This window comes from Vombatus ursinus, unplaced genomic scaffold (assembly GCF_900497805.2).
Source record: "Vombatus ursinus unplaced genomic scaffold, bare-nosed wombat genome assembly UNPS02014830.1, whole genome shotgun sequence".
In the NCBI taxonomy this organism is placed as follows: domain Eukaryota; kingdom Metazoa; phylum Chordata; class Mammalia; order Diprotodontia; family Vombatidae; genus Vombatus; species Vombatus ursinus.
The window spans coordinates 10,568,800-10,592,405 of NW_020954608.1; the positions used below are offsets into that span (position 1 = coordinate 10,568,800).

The following is a 23,606-nucleotide window of genomic DNA, read 5'->3' on the forward strand; positions in this document are numbered from 1 at the left end:
TGCTATAGTGTTATTTAAAATAATTATAAGTGGGGGCAGCTAAGTGGCGCAGTGGAGAGAGCACCGGCCCTGAAGTCAGGAGAATCTGAATTCAAATCTGGCCTCAAACCAAACACTTGACACTAACTAGCTGTGTGACCCTGGGCAAGTCACTTAACTCCAATTGCCTAAAAAAAAAAAATTAATAATAATAGTAATTATAAGTGAATTTCTTAGTGTACCTTTTTTTAGTATATTAGTAGAAGACTGCATAACATATGCATCAATGAAATTATAAAACTTGCTTATCATATTACATGAGACTAGGTGTTATTTGAAAGAGCATGATGTTGGTCTTTAAGCCCAGTGAACCAGTTTTTTCAGCTTGAATTTAATACCTGCCAGTAATTTTATTGCCATATTTGATGTATTTTCTTAGGTGGAATTTTCCTTGGAATTGTTATTTTAGCAGCATTTGGCTTCAATTTGCTTTCATCATAGTACCCTAGTAGGTAGGTAGTTACTGCTTAGAAAATCTCCCAACAAAGGCTTGTCTAAATCCAAACTTTATGTCTTTAATGAGCTGTTAGTGAAAGATTGTTTTAAGATTCTGGTGATTTTCCTGTGATGTGGAAAAGAAGTTGTAATAATGCCAAAGATTATTTTCTCTGTTATTTCTTGTCTCTTCAAGAAGTTTCTAAGAGGGGTTTTCAGATTTTAGTTCTTTTTCTTATTTGCCCCTATGTCTTGGGCTTCTTACTCATTTTTTGTCATGGACCCTTTTGGCCATCTGGTGAAGCCTATGAATGGGCCCCCATCTCATAAGGTCTTTAAAATACAGAAAATATTTAGAATTACAAAGAAATCCAATTATATTGCAATACAGTTATCAAATATTTTTAAGAAACAAGTTTGTCTACACCAAATTAAGAATCCCTGCCCAAGATGATAAAACTATCTAAGCAGTACCAAGCATATTTTTTTTCCTTGAAGTTTTCATGCATTAATACGTGTTTTGTTTTATCTTATAAATACATAGACTATCCTTGTTCAGTCCTGGTATCCAATCACAGTAGCTACAAATTCCAGAGAGCAGAAAAAAATTTTGGCAAAGTATTTGATGGAAACATCTGGTAACCTAGATGGCCTGGAGTACAAATTACATGATTTTGGCTATAGAGGAGTCTCTTCACAAGAGGTATGTCATTACTAGGAATGTTGTCAATGTTGAGTCGAATGAATATTAATGCAAATTTGTGATCTGGGGGTGGATGTTGATGGCACTCGTTCTAATTAATTACATTCATGAAATCCCAATGAGGTTGTATGGAAAGATGTACATTTCCCAAAATAGGAATTGTGTTCAGTAGAATAGTGTTTCTTGCCCTATTGTTAAGAGGATGTGTTCCATTCATTCATTTTGTTGTCATAATCTTATACAGATAGAAATAGCATCAGGAGATGTAGGGTATCAGGTCCAAGATATGGATTTCTTCCCCATTTGTACATTAATTCGGGCATTTCCTCTGTTCACGCTAGGCAATAAACTCATTAGATCTTTTGACACATTTAGGTATATTCTTCTGCCCAGTCTTTGTGATAAGGACTCTACTGACTGTGATCTGGATGGCAACACATGGGGTCATAATTGTAGAGCTAGAAGGGACCTTGAAGGTCAACTCTTCCTTTTCCAGGTGACCCCACTGTTTGAGGTCCAGGAGTACTTTCAAAAGGTTTATATTAGTACCAGTGCCAGATTTAGTGATTCAGGAAACCAAAATTTACCTCAACACCCTCTATATATAGGCTGCCTTTTAGTAAGAATTCCCTCTGCCCAGAGATTTTATTAATTAAAGTTTGTGGTTTGACCCTTGATTGTAGAAAATAAAATTTGGAGTCTTTGAGATTGCTTCTCCAAAAGTTTAAAACAATACTGATCATTGAAACCTTGTAAGTATTTAGAAAAACTGAACTGTTACATAAGTAATTATACCATGTTTAATGTACCATACTACTTTACTAGTTACTGAAAAATGATCTTATTTTTTGTTTTTTGCCCTACGTGTTTAAAAGAATGTGGATACATATATAAAAGTAATATGTAATTATGTATGTTTTCAGACCGCTGGTATAGGGGCATCTGCTCATTTGGTTAACTTCAAGGGCACTGATACAGTAGCAGGAATTGCTTTAATTAAAAAATATTATGGAACAAAAGACCCTGTGCCTGGATATTCTGTTCCAGCTGCAGAACATAGGTAAAAATTCTGTTTTTTCATGCTCTAATCCCTTAAAATTATTGTCAAAACTAATAGAATTTTTTGGTTTCTTTTATTACCCAATAATATTTTGTTTGATCTTAATTTAGTATTACAATAAAACATCATTAATTTGGACTGTACTAATTTTGGGTTTTATATGATGGCATGGATTGAATTTTACTTTTGCGTTCTTTGAATAGAAATGTTGGACTTAAAAAAGATTCCAAGGAAACATTTACCTGTTTTAGCAAAAGACTCCTTAGAGATGTCAAGTTTATTGTATGTAGATAAATAATGTCAAATTACCAGTTAATCACCTGTACCTTAAAACAAGTCTTAAAAAGCCTTATTGTTTATTCTTTGGTGTTTAAAAGTGTACATTCTCTCTCTCTCTCTCTCTCTCTCTCTCTCTCTCTCTCTCTCTCTCTCTGTCTCCTTCCCTCCCTCTCCCTCTCCCTCCCTCTCCCTCTCTCTTCATATATACACCCACACACACACATACATCTATACAAACAGATATATACATATGTATAAAATCAGGATAATATATATTCAAGATATCTTCCCTTCTCCCTTCACAATTGTTCATCTGTGTATTGCTTTACCACAGTAGTTATCAATAATAGCCAGAGCTCCTTTTTTGCAGATTTTTTAGAAATAACTATAGAGTAGTAAGTACACCTTTTTGATGAAAAGAAGAATTATTAAGTACTCTTTCATTGCTCTTAAACTTTCAGATGGGGGAAGGGAATTATACTAGAATTCTACAAACTCACTTTTTTTAGTATCAATTGAATTACTTGCTTATTTTTTCTTTCTTTTCCTCTTCACCCAATTTAGTTGGAGAGTGTAATATTTGCTTAACATGGAAGAGGCAATGCATAAATAGTATGATAAGCCTGGTTTTTGTGAAGCTTTGTATAATTCAAATTTTCCTTTGTTTAAAACTCACTTTCTCTCCATGTTAAACAAAATTTAGTGAGGTTGCGCTGTATTTTGAAAACATTTTAGTCTAGTGCTATGTATTAACAGACATCACCAGACAAGATCTTGTTAGTTGAATTACAGGACAAAAATTCCTGATTGGAAATAGAACAATCAGTAACTCATGCCATGTGATGTAGTAGAAAGAGCACTGAATTTGGAATCAAAGTACCTGAACATGAATCTGCCACTTAGTACTTAGATAACCTTACACCTCTTGCTTACATAATCATCCAGGCATAACTTCATTTCAGAAGTCCAAAAAATCTTAGTAGAGTTTGCTTAAATGAGCTTTTCCTTGTTTGTTATTTTTTATAGTTCATTGATTAACTCTTTGTATTAAAAAAAATTATAAGCCAGCAAGCAATAGAAGCTTAAATCACCATTACTTACTCAAGTAACAGTTGCAAAAAATTTTCAGTTGTCTTTTTTCAGGAAGAATTTGCTGAAAGAAATTATTAACTGTTGTGTTTAGCAGAGAGAACTACAACATATGTCCACAGCATATATCAATTATCCCCAATGTTTCCATCATTTCTCCTTTTTAAAAAAACATGTTTTAGTGTTGCTTTAAACCTAATGTCGCATTCCACAATAAACAAAGATAGGTAGCATTGCATGGACTAAAAAATTACAAGGAAAGTAAACCCAAGCAAACTGGGAAGCTCTTAAAAATGAAATCCCAATGATATAAAAACAAATATTTCAAGAAAGGAAGGATTAAAGAAACTGATGTAGGTACACAGGGAACTTATTTACTTACTTAAGACTTTAAGAAGATTTAAAAAAAAGTGGAATCCAAGGTAGGTAGTAAAGGATGAGTACAGAAGAAGGACATAGTCCTGTAAGAATGTGTTAGCAGTGCAAAACTTAATAATGAGAGGTTTTCCATAAGTTTCAAGAACAACTAAAAGGACTTTTAACTTTGAAGGTTAGAGAAAGAGCAAAGAAAAGATAAACCACTTCCAAAGCAATGCAATGGATGACCGAGAAAAGGCCAGAAGTACTTAGCTCTTTACTTTGCTTCTCCTTTCTCTGCTAAGTTTGATCTTTGGAATTAGAAAAATGAAAAATGACTAAGAATTTAAAGCTCAATACTGATGAGAGAGAGAGTACCCAGTTGCCTTCTATAACTTAAAGACACCAGGGTTCAAAAAAAGAAAATAGCTTTGGTAGATGTGATTGCTAAGCCACTGTAAGTGATCATTTAGAAATTCCTGAAGACTTGTCAAAGGACTGAAATATAAATGGTCCAATTTTCAAAAAGGAGAAGGTAGAGCCATCATATTTGAAGCAACTAATATCAACTGTGACTCCTGTAGAAATTCTCCAAGGCATTATTAAAGGAATAGTTTATTATTACAGATCCACTGACAGCCCATATTCTCTAAGAATTTGTTTATTGCCTATTGTCCAAGGACCAGTGCACATAAGTTTGGAGAGGCTCATCACCAGATAAACTTTTAAGCAAAAATAGCTCTCCAAGACTATCATCTAAAATACAGAGATTTTGTGATCTGCTTCTGTTGATGTGCAGTTTCTACACAGATGACAAAATTGCATGTCCTTAAAGTATTATGAATACTTAGGAAAGGAAGCTGTTATCATTAAGAGCTATTTTGAAGATTTTAATTCATTGGAGGTACAAAAGGTCTAAAAATCTAAAGGAAATAATGGGAAAAAAAGTAGGAAATGAGGGGAAATGGCATTTGTAGGCCTAGTTTTATCAAAAACTCTTTGGTAGTGGTTGAAGAATAGGAAAGTAGAGCAGTAGTTGAATAGATAAAGACAAATCAGAAACAATTGAACTCAGTAACTCAGTGCTTGATAAACCCAAGAACACGAACTACTTGGGGAAGAATTTGTTTTCTCACAAGAACTGCTGAGAAAACTGGAAAGCTGTTTGGCAGAGATTAGGTTTAGACCAACATTTTGTATCACATAGCACAATAACGTCAAAATGGATACATAACCTATATAAATACGGGGGGAGGGAAAAGAAAAGGAGAGAGGAGAATGAGAATGAGAATCTGTTAACTTTCCCAGCACTCACTAGGGGTGAAATTCTTAACCAGGCAAGGGTTAGAGGTGATCACAAAGGAGAAATGGACTTTTGCACAAATAAAATTAATGCATTTTGCATAAGAAGTGAAAGCTTCAACTGACTCCTACAGACCAACCTAGCTAAGTCTTAACAACCAGATTTGTAGCATACTTATTGACCACAGCAACTTTAGAAGACCATCATAGAAGGGTTTTAATTTGCATTAGTGAAGAGTATGGTCACCCCCACATGTCTTTATTGAAGTTAAGAAATAAGTGTAAATTACTAAACTTAGGTTCCAAAAATCTACTGTATGTGTATAGAATGCAGGCAGCATGACTAGATAATAATTAAGTTGTTTTTTTTTTTAAATTCAAGGAGTTTTAATTCTGTAATCTGCTTTTATCAGACCACATCTGAGTATTGCATTCAGTTCTGAATGCCATATTATTAGGAGGACTATTGATAGGTTAGAGAATGTTTAGGATGAAAAGACTATGCCATACAAGGGCCAGTTTGAAGGAGCTATGGATATTTAGCCAAATTTAGACATGGTAGGATATCACTTCAAATTTACTTCTCTGCTTGGTCAAAGACCAGTGGTTGGCAGTTAATGGGAGGCAAGTTTTAGCTTTATATGAAGGAAAACTTTCTAATAATTAAAACCTGGTCACTGTTAGTAGAGCTTTAAGTTGGACCAAACATGGAAAACAATTTGGAATTATCTTTTTTAAAAAATGTGTTTTGTCCCTTGACCTGGTGATTGCACTTAGACCCAAAGAGATACAAAGATCTCATATGTATCCAAAATATTCACAACTCTTTTTTTGTGGTACCAAAAAAAATGGGAACAAAGTGGGTATCCATAAATAGGATAATGGCTAAACAAATTGTGGTAGACAAATACAATGGAATAATAGTGTGCCATAAGAAATGACTTATAAGGAATTTTAAATGAACACGAAAAGACACAGAGCCAAATAAGGAGATTCAAGAAAACAATATACATAATGATTACAATAATGTACATAAAAAAACAATAAAATGCAATTGAACATAAATCAATTTCAGTGACCGATTTTGGTTTCAGATAAAAGATGAAAAAAACATTTCTTGACAAAGAACGGGTGTATTGTAGCAAAGGCAATCAGATATGGTTATTTCGTTGATTTTGCTTAATTTTTTCATAGTGGCAAGGGGGTGCAGTTCAGTGCTGGAGGGAAAAATGATATACAGAAAAACAATATTAAAACTTTTTTTAAATTTGAGAAGAATTTTCACACATGAGATGGCTTTAGTTGGAGACTGAATGGTGATCTATGGAAAACATTGTAGAGGCGATTGTTGCCTCAGTGTGTGAGTTGGAGTAGATGACATTTGGTATTCATTTTAATTCCTGAGATTTAATATTCTTAGAATGTAATCTGATAAAGAATTTGGGAACTACAAGTTGGAGAAATTTTTGTAGCTCCATAACTGAGTTACTAAATGACATCAGGTCATTTATTTGGCCTCTCTGCTTTGTTTATGTATCCTACCCCATAGAGACATGAAGGACAAATGAGACAACCTATGAAAAGGATGTGAGCTGAGATTCTTTGATTCTAAAATTCCAACTCTTGTAAGCAAAGAACTGAATCTAGAACATTATTAGTGGAATTATTAATTTTATTTAAGATTTATATGTTTATATATGCACACACCTGTGCCTGTGAACATGAACTTAGTAATGCAATTTTATATCAAAATAAACTTTGGAAAATTATCGTGAAAATTTGACACTTAAATTGAGTCTGGGTATCAAAGTTAGAATTAAGGTTTACTAGTTATAATGCAGTAAATAACTGCTTACATCTCTCTAGGAGTATACTCAAACTAGAATTTAGTGAAACCACCTTAAAGAATATGTTCATTTCATTTAATGTGAACCTCCCCTTTGATCCAAGAGTATAATAGTAACTCTTCATAGGTGTGTTTACTTTGTATATATTTGATACTTATGCATATTGTATAAGTATATACTGTTTCTCTCAATAGAATATAACCTTTTTGAGGCAGTAACTTTTAATTTTTGTCTTTGAATTTCTAACATGTTAGCAAAATGCCCAGCTTTTAATAGGTGCACAATTAAATCATTATTGAATTTATTTGAATCTGAAAAGGAGAATGTATCTCCATTTATATCTTTTTTGTATTTTAGTAAGCTTATGTCTACTTGAAATAGGCACTTCCTTTGTGAAAACTTCTATCTTATTTAGGACTATTTGCTTATTGCCAAGTGGGTGTGACTTTAATCTTCTCTCACAGATAGTAGATGTCTGTGTAGTTAACTGATAGATGGGTGGAGAAAATCCCTTGTCCATAAAAAACATATCAAGCCTCCCCTCCCTCCTGGTACTCTACCCTATATTTAACAAGAGAGCATTGTGCTGATTCAAGTCCTTATTTTTATTGGATGAAACTTCAAAGTAAGGTCTCTGCTGGGTAAAGGGGAGGGGTCATAGTTTATTGTTGTTGTTCTTTAAGCAGATAGTCCTATCTATAATTTAATAGCTAATACTTGGTAGTAAAGTCTAAATATACTAAATAATGCCTAGGTGTTATGTGTACAATTGAAAGAACTGCATTTCATTACAACATGATTGCCTAGATTTATATTCTTTGACTGGAAGAACTGAGAAGTGGTATAATTTTGAAAGTATATAACAGTTCTTCAGACAGCTTTTTTTAGTCTCCCAACTAAATAGAGGTTTTTTTTTTAATATTCTGAAGAGAAAGGTGTGGGAAAATGAGCTTGTCCAATGCATTAGAACCCTACTGTAAGATCTTTCATGGGTTACTTATTAGTTTAAATTACAGGTGAAAATAAACTATTCATTATATTTACTGTTTGAATTATTAAAGTCAATACCAAAATTATAATAGCTTTTATTGCTGTGAGAAGGTAAAAGAGAACAATTTCATTAATGTTTATATTTTACTTTGGACTTCTTTTCTATGTAGCTTTTATATTTTACTTTTTTGAAGTAACAGACATTTATTTTCTCTCCCTCCCATTTACTTTTCCATTTGAAGAGAAGAAGAAGAAAACCTTGTGACAAATAAGGATAGTTATAAGCAAAACAAATTCCCACATTGGCCATGTCCAAAAATATATCTTATTCTGCATCTTGAGTTCATGATCTCTCTGTCAGGAGGCGGGTAGCACGTTCATCATTGGTCCTCTGGCATTGTAGTTAGTCATTGCATTGACCAGAGTTCTTAAATTTTTCAAGGTTTATCTTTAAAATGATGTTGATGTTATATAAATTTTTTCTCCTAATTCTACTTACTCTGCATCAATTTATAGTTTTTTTCCAGTTCTTTGCCTCTATAAAAAGAGCTACTATAAATATTTTTGTGAAAAAGACTTTAGAATTTTTTTTAAAACAATAAAAAGCCTCCATCTTTACTTTTCCTAATTATATTGTTTTGGAGTAATATTAAGTATGAGGAATGAAAGATCTTTTCTATCTGGGGTATCAGGAAAGATTTCGTGAATATGATGGCACTTGAATTAGACCTTGAAGGATGAATAGAATTTTTAAAGACCAGGGTACGAGTAGTAATGTGAGTAATTCCAAAGTAGTGTAAAGAATCCCAAAATGATGTGAACATATTCTTGGAATAGTGTTCTCAAATAGTTTGCCAGCAATCCCTTTTATAAGTGAGTTATAGTATTAAAATTATCACAAAAATGAATAATTTTGAAGACTTATAGAGTGATAAAGAATGAAATGAGTAGAACCAGGAGAATATTTTATATAGTAATAACATTGTAAAGACAAACAGCTTTGAAAGCTGAATTATGATCAGTACAGTGACTATCCATGATTTCAGTGGATTGATAAGGGAATATGCTCTCTATCTCCTGACAGAGAGGTAATGGACTCAGGATGCAGAATAAGATATAGCCAATGAGAGAATTTATCTTCCTTGACTATGCATGTTTATTACCAAGAATTTGTTTTTCCACTGGGGCAGGGGAATGAGAAACAAAAAAAAAAAAAATAGACTTACATTAATTAAAAACAATTTAAAAAGAAAAAGGTTATTGAAGAGAAGGGGACTACAAATGTGGAATGTTACATGCTCTTTTATATAAAGTCACTTGTATTATTAATTTTGCTTGATCTATTTCACGTAATGGAGGTAAACTGTAAATCTTGTAACATAAAAGCAAAACGCGTTAAAACTTAAAAATAACATCATAATAAAGGTAATTTTCAAAAAAAAAAAGTGAGTTAGATGAATCTTTTTACCTTCTCTTAGTGTTTGAAAATTTAAATGAATATCTTATGCATCTAACTGTGTAATATAGTGCCAATAAAATAATGACATTATCATACACTGCAGCATAATCCCATATGTTTTTCAGGCATTCTGTAATAATTGTGTGTTGATTATAGTTGAAGTCAAGAAAACAAAATGTGATTTTAAAATTTGAAGGTGGTTTCTTTTTAACTTGATAAGGCAAAACAGGGATTATGTTGTTATGCCATTCTTTTTTTTGTTTGTTTTTGTTTTGTTTTGTTTTGCTAGGCAGTGGGGTTAAGTGACTTGCCTAGGGATACACAGCTAGTGAGTATGAAGTGTCTGAGGCCAGATTTGAACCCAGGTCCTCCTGATTTCAGGGCCGGTGCTCTCTCCACTATACCACCTAGCTGTCCAGGTTTATGCCATTAGAATAAATTGGATATTGATTCTAGTCTATACATTCATTTCACTGTATGATGTACATTAATTTAAATTGCTCTGCTTGTCTTGTGTTACTTAATGTGTGAGATAGCAAGTATAGTGAAAATGGAGTTTCTCCAGGATACACCAATAGTGCAACTATAAATACTTCAGCAAATTAATTCTTAGTGGTTTTTTTTTTTCCCATAGTACCATTACAGCCTGGGGCAAAGATCATGAAAAAGATGCTTTTGAACATATAGTAACACAGTTTTCATCGGTGCCTGTGTCTGTGGTCAGTGATAGCTATGATATTTATAATGCTTGTGAGAAAATCTGGGGTGAAGATTTACGACATTTAATTGTATCAAGGAGTGCAGAAGCACCGCTGATAATTAGGCCGGATTCTGGAAATCCTCTTGACACTGTATTAAAGGTAAATTTAAAAATTATTTTACTTTAATATAAAAATACCTGTTGTGTATTTGAAACAACTTATTATGTTTAGCTATTTTTTATTCTTGAATTTTAAAATCTGAAAATTGTTTTCAAGCTTATGCCTTTGCATTTGGTTATCTTCAAAGTTTGGATATTTTTTAAAACTAAACTTTTTCTTTTACCACTAAGGGAATTCATAGTGTGAGAATTTCCAGAGATGCAGATGGGCAGATTCATTGCAATTATAATCTTAGAGACTTGCCTAAGAGATTAACTTTAATAATTCCTAATGTTACATAGCTAGTGTGTGTCAGAGGTAGGATTTAAAGTGATGTCTTCTCTATTCCAAAGACAGTCTTCTATCTAGTATGCAGTGATTTAAAATTATCTAAAGTAATTATGCCATTTTCATTCACACAGGTCAAATTAAATGATTTGGTGATAGACTTCTTCTGTGTGCTTCATTTCTGTCAGTCAGCACTAGTTACTGATATATTTTTGTCCATGGCATATAGCATAAAAATAATTTGAAGACATTTTAGACACTTGTACTTCCCAAAATACAGAAATTTTGTATTGCTCCTCTAAGGATCTATTGTCAGAGAAGTAAAAAGAACTAGTAAAACTACTAGGTGACACAGAAAGCTGAGAACACCTTAAACTCTCTGGCTGTAAAACTTAAAACTCCTAAAAAGTGATGAGATACTTTCTAAAATGTAAAGTCTTTGAGTTCACACAATTATCTAAGAAGGTGATTTCTTAGAGGTATAAGAACAAACCAAACCAGAAATTAGGTCTTTTTTCATTCACTTGAAAAGGCATAGCTCTTACAATGTGTTTTAGTTGACTATGTCAGTCACCGTCTACTACTAACTCGCTTCCTAATACTCAGAATGAACGAGCACCTGGTTTTGTATCTAGGAAACCTCTAGGCAAATACTGGCTGTGCTGTTTATTGCAAGGGAGACTTTGAACAAGCAACTCTACCTCCCTGGACCTCAATTTCCTTATATATAAAATGAGGCAGGTAGACTAGATAGATAACTTTTAAGGTCCCTTTCCACTTTAAATATTTACTTTTTTCATACAGAAAAGAAACTATCTAAATCTAATATACTTTCTATTTTTTAAAATATTTATAAACATTTTTTATTTCTATTTTTACATTGCCTAAATTTTCTCATGTATCCTTTCCCTTCCCCTCTTCCAGAGAGACTTTTTTTTTTTTAGTGAGGCAGTTGGGGTTAAGTGACTTGCCCACAGTCACATAGCTAGGAAGTATTATGTGTCTGAGGCCAGATTTAAACTCACGTCCTCCTGACTCCAGGGCCAGTGCTCTATCCACTGTGCCACCTAGCTGCACCCAGAGAGACATTCCTAATAGGTCTTTTATATGTCTAACCAAGTCTTCATGTGATGACCTTTTTCCATTCTTAATGAAAGTATTAAAATCTGTTCTGTCATTGTAATTTTTGTAGAACTTTCAATGGTTAAGGAATCAGCATGATTTTGCATTTTAATTTGGAAATACTTTTGATACCTTTTTAAGTAGATAGGGAAATATGGTAGAAACTGCTTTTTTGCTTCCTGCCTACAGGAGTGTGGTGGCAAATGTTATTTTACTCAGTTTTGTAATTTCAGTAAGATTGGACATATTGGTCAGATAAAACCAAATAAATTTACCTTGTAGTACTTTATAAAAATCTACTAAAACACAAATAACAAATATAGTCATAAAATGTTATTTATACATAGGATTATGTATTATATTATGTTGGGGTTTTTAAATCTTTTCTGAGAGATATAATGAAAATCTGTATTTTTGAGCTATTTTGAGTAAGATTTACAAGCAGGAATAAAGGCAGCAGTTATTTGGAACTAATTACAAAGTTGCACATTTTATGTGGGGTTGTCAAAATTATCTAAGTCAGGGATGGAGAATCTGTAGCCTCAAGGCCACATGTGGCCCTCTAGATCCTCAAGTGTGACCCTTTGACAAAGGGCTGCACTTGATGACCTAGAGGGCCACATGTGGCCTTGTGGCAGCAGGTTCCCCACCCCTGATCTCAGTCTAGTGAATTTGTATATGTGTATATACTGTATATGATAGTAAAATAATCTTTTTTTTATTAGAAAACAATTATTTTCTTTTAACTTTGGTTGTTTTTATTGCCTTTTTTTCCTCACAGGTTTTGGACATTCTGGGTAAGAAGTTTCCAGTTACTGAAAATTCAAAAGGCTATAAATTATTGCCACCTTATCTCAGAGTTATTCAGGGAGATGGAGTTGATATCAACACCTTACAAGAGGTATGTGTCACATCCAGAGACTAACAATATATTGCAAAATAATTAGGCCTTTGCATAGATCTAACTAACTTGGTAACAACATCAGAATATTAACTAAAATGATGCCTAGAATGCCATCTGTGAATCCTTTATGTTTTAAAAACAGATATTAGTATTTTAAAGTACTAGTAAGTAGCAGTTACTTTACTCTTCCTATACCTGCTTTGCCACCCTGGAAATGGAACTGGAGAAGTCTCGTGATGATAAGTGAATTTACTAAACAAGGGAAAGTATTTCCCAGACTGATTCCTTGTACAAAGGAAATCCTGGCCCTGCCCTAGTAGATCTCAGGTTTAATGAAGTAGATAATACGTGGCTAACTCAACATTATAGTCGACCATAAATCTATTTTTCATATATATATATGTGTGTGTGTGTGTGTGTGTGTATGTATGTATATATAATGGTTTGTCAGTGGTTAACATTAAGTAAATAAGGAGGCTTCCTTGAAAGCAACACTAATTGAGGGATAAGTGTAAGTATCATAAGTCTACCTGTTCACTAAAATCTTAAATGTTTGGCTGTGTAACTATTTTTAAATGTTAATGCCTAAAGTTGTGTTTTTAATATACTTTAAAACTGTATTGTAATTACTTTAAAACTTTATTGCTCCCCTTAACACATTCAGATTCGAATTAACAAAGCTAGTTAGAGTACTTAAACAGTATTTTAGTATAGAAAATTTATATCAAGAATATGCCATTACCCAATATTCAAGTAGTATAAGTCAAATAGTCACATAATTTTCTTTTTTGGCTCTATTACAGCATAGGCAGTCCACAACTTTTTTGAAGCGCAATCTTCAGAAGTTTGTCATATGGAGCTCTGATTATAAATAGTATTAAATGGAGTCATCTCTCAAATCTTTGTATAAATCAATGGATAGGTACCTAGACCAAACCATAATGTACTGAAGTACCAGTACTACTGTAGGATACTCTAATGCCACTGTAAAAATAAATATAAAAACTGAACCCCTGTGTAAAACACTATCAATAAGAGAAAATTCATTTGGAGTTCAGCTTGACGTGCCAGGAGTAAATCTCCCCGGTAACATCAGGAGAGCAAGTTTCACCTATATTTTGAACAATGAACTGGTAATTCCCTCAACTCTAAGCCAATGGTAATGGTTTTGGAGGTCTAGAAGGAAGTAGTAAAAAAGCTGTGGAAACCCTTGTCCTTGGAAAACTCCTAGTCATTCTCTTTCCTCTAGAAAAAAGTCTACATTCATTACCTCTGCTTGCCTTCCTCATTCATCAACCATTTGCCGTCTGTCTTCTGACTTTATCGCTCAGCTGAAACTGTGCTCTGTACAGTTACCAGTGATCTCTTAATTGTCTAATTTGATTATCATTTTTGAGTCATCCTTCTGTGCTGCATTTGACACTCTTGGCCACTCCTCCTGGACATTGGCTTCCTTATGGGTTTTTGTGACACCTCTCCTGGTTCCTCTCCTACCTGTCTGACTGTTCTTTCTTAGTCCCCTTCACTGGCTTGTTATCCATATCATACCCTCTAAATGTGGGTGCTCCCCAAGCTCCCTGCTGTCCTGGGGCCTCTTTTCTTTCTACGCCCTTTTTCTTGATAATCTTATCAGCTCCCATGTGTTTGATTGTCTAGACAAATGACACAGATCTACATATCTAGCCTCATTGTCCCTTTATGTCACCTTCTGTCTATTGGGCATTTAAAATTGGATGTCTCAGGGACATCTCAAAACTCAATATTTCCAAATTTTCTTCTTTCTTTCTTTCTTTCTTTCTTTCTTTCTCAAACCAACCCTCTTCCAAAATTCCCTATTTCTAATGAAGTACCAGCTTGGTTCCAACCTAACTTTCTAGCCTCATTTGACATTATTCCCACTTCCAAAAAACTGGCCTTCCTGTTCCTTACATTTTATTTGTATTTACTCTCCATATCTTCATTCTATCTATACTTAATATTTACTTATTTTCCTCATTAGAATATAAGTAGTAAGAATTGTTAATATTCTTTATATTTTCAACCTCAACCTATCATAATTTCGATATTCGTTATTAAAGTAGAGCTATTTATATGATTTGACAACATGAATTATCTTATACCATAATTTTAGAATACTGTACTTTCTATCTGGTCAGACTTTCCTATAGATAGTGTATTTAATTGAGTGGTAAAGTTTGTTTTTTTCTAATTTTATAAATATTAATGGAAGAATTTTTCTGAATATAGGTTTATAGTTATTTTTCAAAGTTATTTATAGGATTTTTAAAGAATTAAATTGTACTGGAAGAAATCTTTAAGAAAAAATTGTTTCTGTTTTTACTGTTCCTATAAATCTACTTATTCTGATACCTCTGGGCCGCTCTGAAATTAGTTCACAGGCTTGTCATTTTGCTTTTGCTTTTAATAGACTCCTCACCATCCATCTTTTCTTTAGTCTTTCCCTACTACTCCTGTGACCTTGGACAAGTCAGTTAGCCTCTCAGTTTCCTCATCTATAAAATGAGGGGGTTGGACCAGGTGTCTCTAAGCTGCCTTCCAGTTCTAGTCTATCATCCCTCACTGTCCTGCCCTTCCCCTTTCCTTTCTGTTGAAATACATTTCTTGGGACATACTTGACCAAAGTTATGCAGCAAGTAAGTGATACTATTGAGATTCAAACCCAGGCCTTCTTACTCTTTGGTCCCATGTTCTTTCTATTATACCAGCTAGCCAGAATATGTAGTTAGTGGAGTCCAAGACTTGGCTTCTTTTAGCTGATGCTAAAGATGAAATGCTCTTCTAACCACCATTGTGAGCTCTTTTCCCTCATCAGCAAAGCAGAGTGGGTAAGACAGCACCTCCCCTTGTCCATGTATCTCTCAAACTACCCATTTGGGTGCAGAGGGGAGTACATTGCATGATTTGTTGTGGGCCTGGCATCCCTTAAATAAGACTGTGGTAGACCAGGGCCTGATTAGTTCATTCAACTTGGAAAATCTCTTATTCCTATCTTGTCTTTTATGTCATTTTGTTTTCAAATATATACTTCCCTAACCAGCAAGCCATTCTTTGTGACAAAAGAATAAAATTAGTTCAGCAAAACTAACCAACAAATCACCTGAGTTTGACAATACATGCAGTGTTTGACAACGATGTCCTTCATCTTTTCAAGGAAACAAGGGGAATGGAGTGCAATTGTTCTATTCTTTTCTGATGCCACATTTAATCATTCAGTTTGATTTTTTTGTTGTTGTTGTTCTTTCCATTTACATTAATTCTACATTTATTGTTTTTCTGGTTCTGCTTCATTCATATTCTGTCTTCCTGTGCTTCTCTGAATTCTTTTATTTGTTTTTTCTTGTGGTACATTGATATCCCATTACAGTCATGTACCGCAATTTATTAAGCCATTTCCCCATCAGTGAGCATCTATTTTATTTTCAGTTCATGAACACAACAAAAAGTGCTACAGTCAGTATTTTGGTATATATAGAACCTCTCTGGCTTTTAGAATAGGGATTGCACAATGCTTGGCATATGGTGAATGCTGCTTAATAAATGTTTGTTGATTAATTGATTTGATCTCTGGGGTGTGTGTATACTAGCAGTGGGGTCCCAGGAATAAAGGATGAGTACTCTTTCACCATAATTCTAGAGTATTTTCCAGAATGGTTGGACCTAATTGGTTAGTTGTTAGGGAATATCTTTTGTCTAAAACTGTTTTATTTTGCTTGTGGGAATCACTTTAGTAAATCTCTTTTTTCTATCCCGTAGATTGTTGAAGGCATGAAGAAAAAAAAATGGAGTATTGAAAATATTTCCTTTGGTTCTGGTGGAGCTTTGTTACAGAAGTTAACAAGAGATCTGTTGAATTGTTCCTTCAAATGTAGTTATGTGGTTACCAATGGCCTTGGAGTATGTCCCATAATTATTTTTTCATTCTTCATATTGGCTACATCTTTGTGAAGAAACTAGGCAGAAAGTAGTAGATGTGATCATAATAACTAAAGTTTAGAACTTTCTTTATTGCAGTCCTGTTAGAAGGTAATGCAAGTATTGTTCCCATTTTATCAATCAGTGTCAGAGAGGTTAAATGACTTATCCATGGTCACAGTGTTAGAACCATAATTTGAACCTCAAAATGATTTTAAGTATAGCACTCTTCAACTACCCATACTAGAGTACAGAGAGTCAAGTAAAAGACAGTGTACTATTACTGATATAATTACTCTGACCTTGACCCAGGAAAATCAGAGAAGAAAAGAAACCTAAAAAGATTGAGAAGGGAAGGGAAAGAGAACAAGAAACAAAAAGAAGAAAATTTGGTGAGAGAAAGATAGAGAAGTTGGACTGATAGAGAGGTCCTTACAGCTGTCTCACTATGTATTTAGACTGGTTGGTATATTATGATGTTTAAATGTGAACGTCACAGTCAGGCCAGCACTTAATCAAAAACATCATAGCTACAGGCTTTGGCAGCAGAAAATTCTTAGGAATTAGCTAATTTCTCCCTAAATACCTCTCACATTCATTTATTTGATCAGATTCACACACGTTTTTCAGTGTGGTAGAACCAGTACAAACACATTATTCCTGAAAAGCAAAGTAAGCAAAGCTGAGTACAGGAAGTAGCCCACAGTAGACCACTGGAAAACTAGAAATTCGTTACTTGTGTAGGCCAGTTGTCAGACAAGCACTTATTACATATCTGCTGTATATAAACGCCATCGAGAATATAAGATGTCTCTGCTCTCAAGAATTTTGAATGGTATTATCCAACTTGGTAATTATGTAATAGTATTATATGAGGGGGAGATACTTTATCTTTCTATCCATTACTGAGAATAAAGTAACAGAACCAAGCTCTCTGTGGCATTACAACAGTCTACTTTTCTGTCACACATAGAGAATTCATCTCAAAAATGTTCATACACTGTTGAAGGATAGGATATATTCCTAATAGTTAGGATTCCTGGGGACTTTTAATTAGAAACAAAGACGTCCTTTTAAAGAGGATTCTAGAAACCAGAAGCAGGGTGCTTTGGGCCTTGTACCTATTTTGTAGAATATAAAATGTTGTATGTATTGATGAAGGATGAGTAGGGAAGTAGGATAGCACAAGAATCCATGTCTTGGGTTTCACTAATTTTCTGACTTTGGATTTCAGATTAACGTCTTTAAGGACCCAGTTGCTGATCCAAACAAAAGGTCAAAAAAAGGCCGGCTATCTCTACATAGGACACCTACTGGAAATTTTCTTACCCTTGAAGAAGGAAAAGGAGATCTTGAAGAATGTGGTCATGTATGTCTTTATAATGAATTTTTAGTAGTAATAGTTTGGTTCTCCATATTAAGTGAAAAAGGTCTCTTTTCCCCCCATTGTTTAGGATTTTCATTTATACTCTGTGTGTGTGTGTCTGTGTGTATGAGATCTCTGATTTTTGTTATTATTCAGAATTCTCCATCAGCAAATCATACTCAATGAATAAATTCTAAAGAGCTGCTTTTGAGGCACATAGAAGTTAAATGGACAGCGAGTAAGTTTCAAGAGGTGGAATTAAAACACAAATCTCCATAGATCCACAGTGTGTATGTATGGGTGTGTATACATGTGTACACAGAATGAAGAGCAAAAATGTTTTGTGTAAAATACACAGTGGCTTGTGCAGCCAGGTGTTGTAGACAAGAAACAGATAACTACTTAAAGGCGAGACAGTCAGCATTGAAAAGAAAAATGAATACTTGAAGCTATTTATCACTGGGTCTCCAGTCATTATAAGAAATGAACCAGCAATATCAGGTTTGAAGGACCCATGAAAGGGAAAACTTTGGAAAGTTTTTTTCATAGTTATTGTTAGAATTGATTTGACAATAAAATTTTCCATAATTTATAGTAATTATGGAGAAGGCCAGTCTAAATTACAGTTGCTTCTTAAAGAAAATTGGATTTGAATTAAGGAGACCAAAGTTTGAAACTCAGTTTAGATACCTATAAGCTGTGTGCCCCTAGTCAAGTAATTTAACTTGTCTAAACTTAAGTTTCTTCACCTGTATAATAGAAAAATTACTTTCACTGCCTATCTCATAGGCCTGGGGTAAAGAAAGTGCTTTGTAAATTTCAAAATGCAATTAATAAATATGAATTATTGTTACCCTTTTTTTCCATCTAAATGTGTAAATGAGGTAAGCAGATGGGAAATAATTTATTAAAATAATCATATATTGGTGTAAAGAACATGTTATCAACATAAAATAGTCAATATATAAAAATCTTTTTTCAGCCTGGAAGTCAGCAGCAGGGTTAAGGAAAGCTGTATTTCTTAAAACTCTTGTTTTAAAAAAAATCTGTTGACTTAGAGTAAATGACTAACTATAGAACCCTGAATATTCTCAAAAAAAAATCATTTCCTATATTTTTCTTGGTAAGACTTAGGTGAATGATTACAAAATACAAGTTGGTGAATGTTTTTGATTATACCCATTATTTTACTTTATACGAGAAGATTGGTGGAAGGATAACACTAATCTCAGTTCTCAGTCTTGAAAAATCGTAAATATTACACTGCATCCATGTTCTTGTCAATGTGGGTATTCCATTCACTGGCACAAATCACAGCCCCTCCATACTGTGTGATTCTTGTCCATGTAGTTCATAAATCTTCCATAGAGGATATGCCCAGTGTTGTCTTCTGGTGATGAGGTAGGGAGATAGGAGTTTGAATCCTACCTCAAATACTTTACTGTGTGACCTTGGGCAAATGCTTTCATCTCAAGAGTTTTGGTTTCCTTATATGTAAAATGGAGATAATAGTAATAATGGCCAGTTTATTGAGCTCTGTTACATCCATACATAGTGTTTGGAACAGACATTGCATGTAGATGGACAGTGAATTGGGGGCAGAAGTGAAAAAGAATAAAGAAAATGGGCTAGGTAAGACTTAGCTCATAGGATCAAATGACATAGGGTGTGGCAAGTGTTTTTGAAGATTTCTGAAGTGCTGTTAAAATGTGAACTTTTAGTAGGATGGTTATTACTTAGACTGGCCACCGAACAATAGACACAGTTCTTTGTTATGCTTCTACCTGATGCTTTTTTAGCTTCATTAGAACCTGCTAGAGCTTTGTGGGATTACTTTCATGCCATGAAGCATTAGAGTAAGACATCTCACCAAGAGATTCCTAAATTGAATCTAAAAATTTTGTGTGATAAATCATGCAGTACTTAAATCATTCATCTGCCTTTCTCTTGCACCCTTTTAAATGTCAGTATATTATAATGGTAAAAGCACGGAGTAGGAGTCTGTAGACCTGAGATTCCAGTTCTAACTCAGATAGTCATTAGCTGTTTGTCAGTATCTTTCGGTTGGTAGATGTAAAATCGGGGGTGGGACTAGGTAATATTAAAGGGCTTTTGCAATCCTTAACAACCTATGGTTCCTCTGGTTCTCATCACTAAATTATTAAATTGGTCTGTTTGTACAGGATCTTCTCCATACTGTCTTCAAGAATGGAAAGGTGACAAAAAGCTATTCATTTGATGAAGTACGGAAAAATGCCCAGTTGAGTAGTGAACTGGAAACGGCACCTCATTAAACTTTGTTCTGTGACTGTGTGTGCGCGCCTGCGTGTGTGAATGTGTGATGCATAGATAATATTGTACAGATCTGTGTGTGGGGTTTATGTGTTTTATGATACATTACAGCCAAATTATTTGTTGGTTTATGGACATACTGCCCTATTTTATTTTATTTTATTTTATTTTCTGCCAGTCTTTAGAAGATCTCAAATTAGGAAATGGCACTTAACTGTGTAAAAGATTTAATGCTGAAGTAAGCTTTTTAGGGCCCTTTGCCAATAGATAGTGGTTCAATCTGGTATTGATCTTTTCACAAATAACAGAGAACTGAAAAACTTTTTTATATATAACAATATCACATAAAACAGATTTACATAAAATTATCATGATTGCTTTATGTTTATATTTAACTTGTATTTTTGTACAAACAATATTGTGTAAGATATATTTAAAGTTTCAGTGATTTAACCGTCTTTCCAACTTTTCATGATTTTTATGAGCACAGACTTTCAAGAAAATACTTGAAGATAAATTTCATTGCCTTTTGTCCATTAATCAGCAAATAAAACATGGCCTTAACAAAGTTGTTTGTGTTATTGTACCATTTGAAAATTAAGTCAGGACTGTACCCTCTAGAATTACTGACCTCACTGCCCCATGTAGAATTTATGAATCATTCTACATTAAAGAAAATTATTGTTGTTACTGGAATGTTTAGGCACTATACACAGAGTCCATATCTTCCTGATGGTGTAAGGTATACAGGTGAAATGCCAAATTTGAAGGAAGACAGTATTGCAATTTGTATGTCAGATGTTGCCTGTGGATCTAATATGCACCTCAAGATGTTAAAGAGATAATGTTTTTAAGAAAATTCCTCTTCCACTGCAGAATATACATATATGTAAAATATTGACAGATGTGGAAGTGGTGTATTTTAAAGTAATTACACTTCTGGATTTATTTTTCATATTCTATAGATAACATGATTTCAGAGTGAAATACTGGACTGGGTAGTGCGCTATTTTGTTTTCATTTTTACTTTTATATTTCTCATTAGGATTTTTCTTCCTTTTGTCAAAATGAATGTTAAATTGTACAAATATATTTTATCAACTTTTCAAAGAAATAAACAACACTTCAATAAAATATCATACAAGCATACTCTTATCTGAAAGCAAATTGCCCTGTGAAAACATAAGATAACAGTAGGTATTGACAGAATGAAACCTTAACTGACAGAAAAGTTAGATTCAAATTAAGATCACCCTCAGCATATACTAGACGGAATGGCTGCCAGACAATGAGATGGCCAGTGGATCTAAAAAGTTACAGAATCTTTTCATATTGTTTAACTGTGTTGGACTAGTCTCCTGTTTAAAGGAATGTGCCTTGAATTTTAGGGGAGAGGGAAAGGCTAATATTCATATTGGAATTTTCATTAGTTTTGGAAGAACTATCAGGCTTAGCTTTTACTTAATTTCAATTTTTATCTCATTAGAAAACTGACATTTAGGAGACTAGTTTAGAAAAGCTTTAACAAGATACTATAATTATGAAATTTCTAATATTGAAAAGCCATAACTTGTTTGTCTTGTCAAAGAGCCATGTAACAAAATGTTATATCATTAGGACAGATTATTAATTAGGTTGTGGATTCTAAAATTAATTGACTTTTGAGGGTGATGGAAAGAAATAGTTTTCTTTTTTCAAATGATCTAAACACTAGCTTCTGGACTGCTTTAGATAGTAATATGTTAAATGAGAATTGTAAACATTTCTCGCTCCCAGGGAAAGCCTTACTTCTGCAACGTTAAGCCAGAAAATGTTTTAAACTGAACTAATAAATGTATCCATGTTCAGTAGTACAGAGAAAGCTTGTGTTTCTCCACAAAATGTACTAAAGAATTTTGTCCTATTGAGTTTAAAAAAAGAAAAAAAAGCTGCATTAAAATTCTGTACCAATAACAATTTTTGATAACTTGACTACCCATAATTGATATTTTTATATTTGATTAAACACTGGGGATATGCTACGAATGCACTATTTTTTCTTGTGTACCATTAGTTACAGGTGTTTTTGTTTTCATATATCTAGATTTGAATTTTATTTTGAGATTTTTTATGAATGCTCAAAGCTGTTCATCAATGTACATGTCAAGTTTCCTGAAAATAATTATTCTTCAGTGAGTACTTAAGTACTTAAAGCTGATTTAACCCTGAACTTGTGTCACTAAGTGCTTAGTGTTTGGCAATCCCCGTCCTAGGCACTAGTGGTTAATATCCAGGTCAAATAGAGAACCCTTACTGCTGTGCTTGAACCTTGACATATCCTAATTCTTCTTAACAGAAGCAAACAGCATGTTTGGGTTTGCTTAAAATTATTAGATTTGTAGTTACTGATATATTTTAATTCCCCACATTTAACAATATCGTAAAATATTTATATTCAAATAGAAGTTGGAAGTTTTTTGTGTTGACTTAATTTATTTGTAGAATGGCTTTTATGAGTATTCCTTATTTCTTTTCCTGAAATGATTATGAAATTGATATAAAATCTTTTTTGTAAAGAAATCCATCATGGACGATCAGAAGGAAAAAAATAGAAAGGTATTTATTGTTCTGTTTGCCAAAATTCAGAACTAAAGTTTTTTGTAGTTTTACATTCCTTCTTAACCCATTCAGTGGAGAAAGGTAACACTTCTCCTAAATCATATGTTAAAGCAATCTTAATATGTACTCAGCATCAAAGACAAACCTGTAATAAACATGGAAATAAAGTTTAGTTATGTTAGTGAAACATTAATATGACTGTGTGCTTTAACTAATAACATAACTTAGTGACATCCTTTTTCAGTTGTACCCCATTACATATAATTGGATTACTTCTACCACAGTGAAGGGACAACAGTATCATAATCTAATATCACTCATAAAACCATGCTTCTGTAGAATTTTATATTAACCCTTGCAAATCGCTACATTAATACCTTTTGGAGATAATTCCTGCATTCCAAAGGAGTAATGTATGGTGAGGGAGACATTTTGGGGCAGGTAAGCCTTCAGATATTTCCAGTTATACCATATAAATATATTGTAACCCTACCTACTGACTCTTTAAAGGGGATTACCATTTCTGATTCAATGCAAATAGGTGACTCACTCAAAGGACACTTTTAGCACTTTAAAGAACATAGGATAACTGCTTAAGCTGAAGTGGTTTCCCAAGAATTATCCAGAACTTCTGGGAGTATCCCTGGTGAGATCTTCAAAGCTGTGTTGTCATCTTGAGGAGA

General features: G+C 33.5%; 1 protein-coding gene across 1 annotated transcript in view; it reads left to right on the forward strand.

Moving 5' to 3' along the window:
- Positions 1-23,116, forward strand: part of NAMPT (nicotinamide phosphoribosyltransferase) — a 46,857-nt gene extending 23,741 nt beyond the window's left edge. Inside the window, exons 5-11 of the mRNA XM_027838689.1 lie at positions 1,019-1,177; positions 2,101-2,237; positions 10,195-10,420; positions 12,612-12,731; positions 16,509-16,649; positions 17,902-18,036; positions 20,217-23,116. Coding sequence (XP_027694490.1) covers positions 1,019-1,177; positions 2,101-2,237; positions 10,195-10,420; positions 12,612-12,731; positions 16,509-16,649; positions 17,902-18,036; positions 20,217-20,327 — 1,029 coding nt within the window. The 3' untranslated portion in view covers positions 20,328-23,116. The remainder of the gene's footprint in view (positions 1-1,018; positions 1,178-2,100; positions 2,238-10,194; positions 10,421-12,611; positions 12,732-16,508; positions 16,650-17,901; positions 18,037-20,216) is intronic.
- The last annotated feature ends 490 nt before the right edge of the window (positions 23,117-23,606 follow it).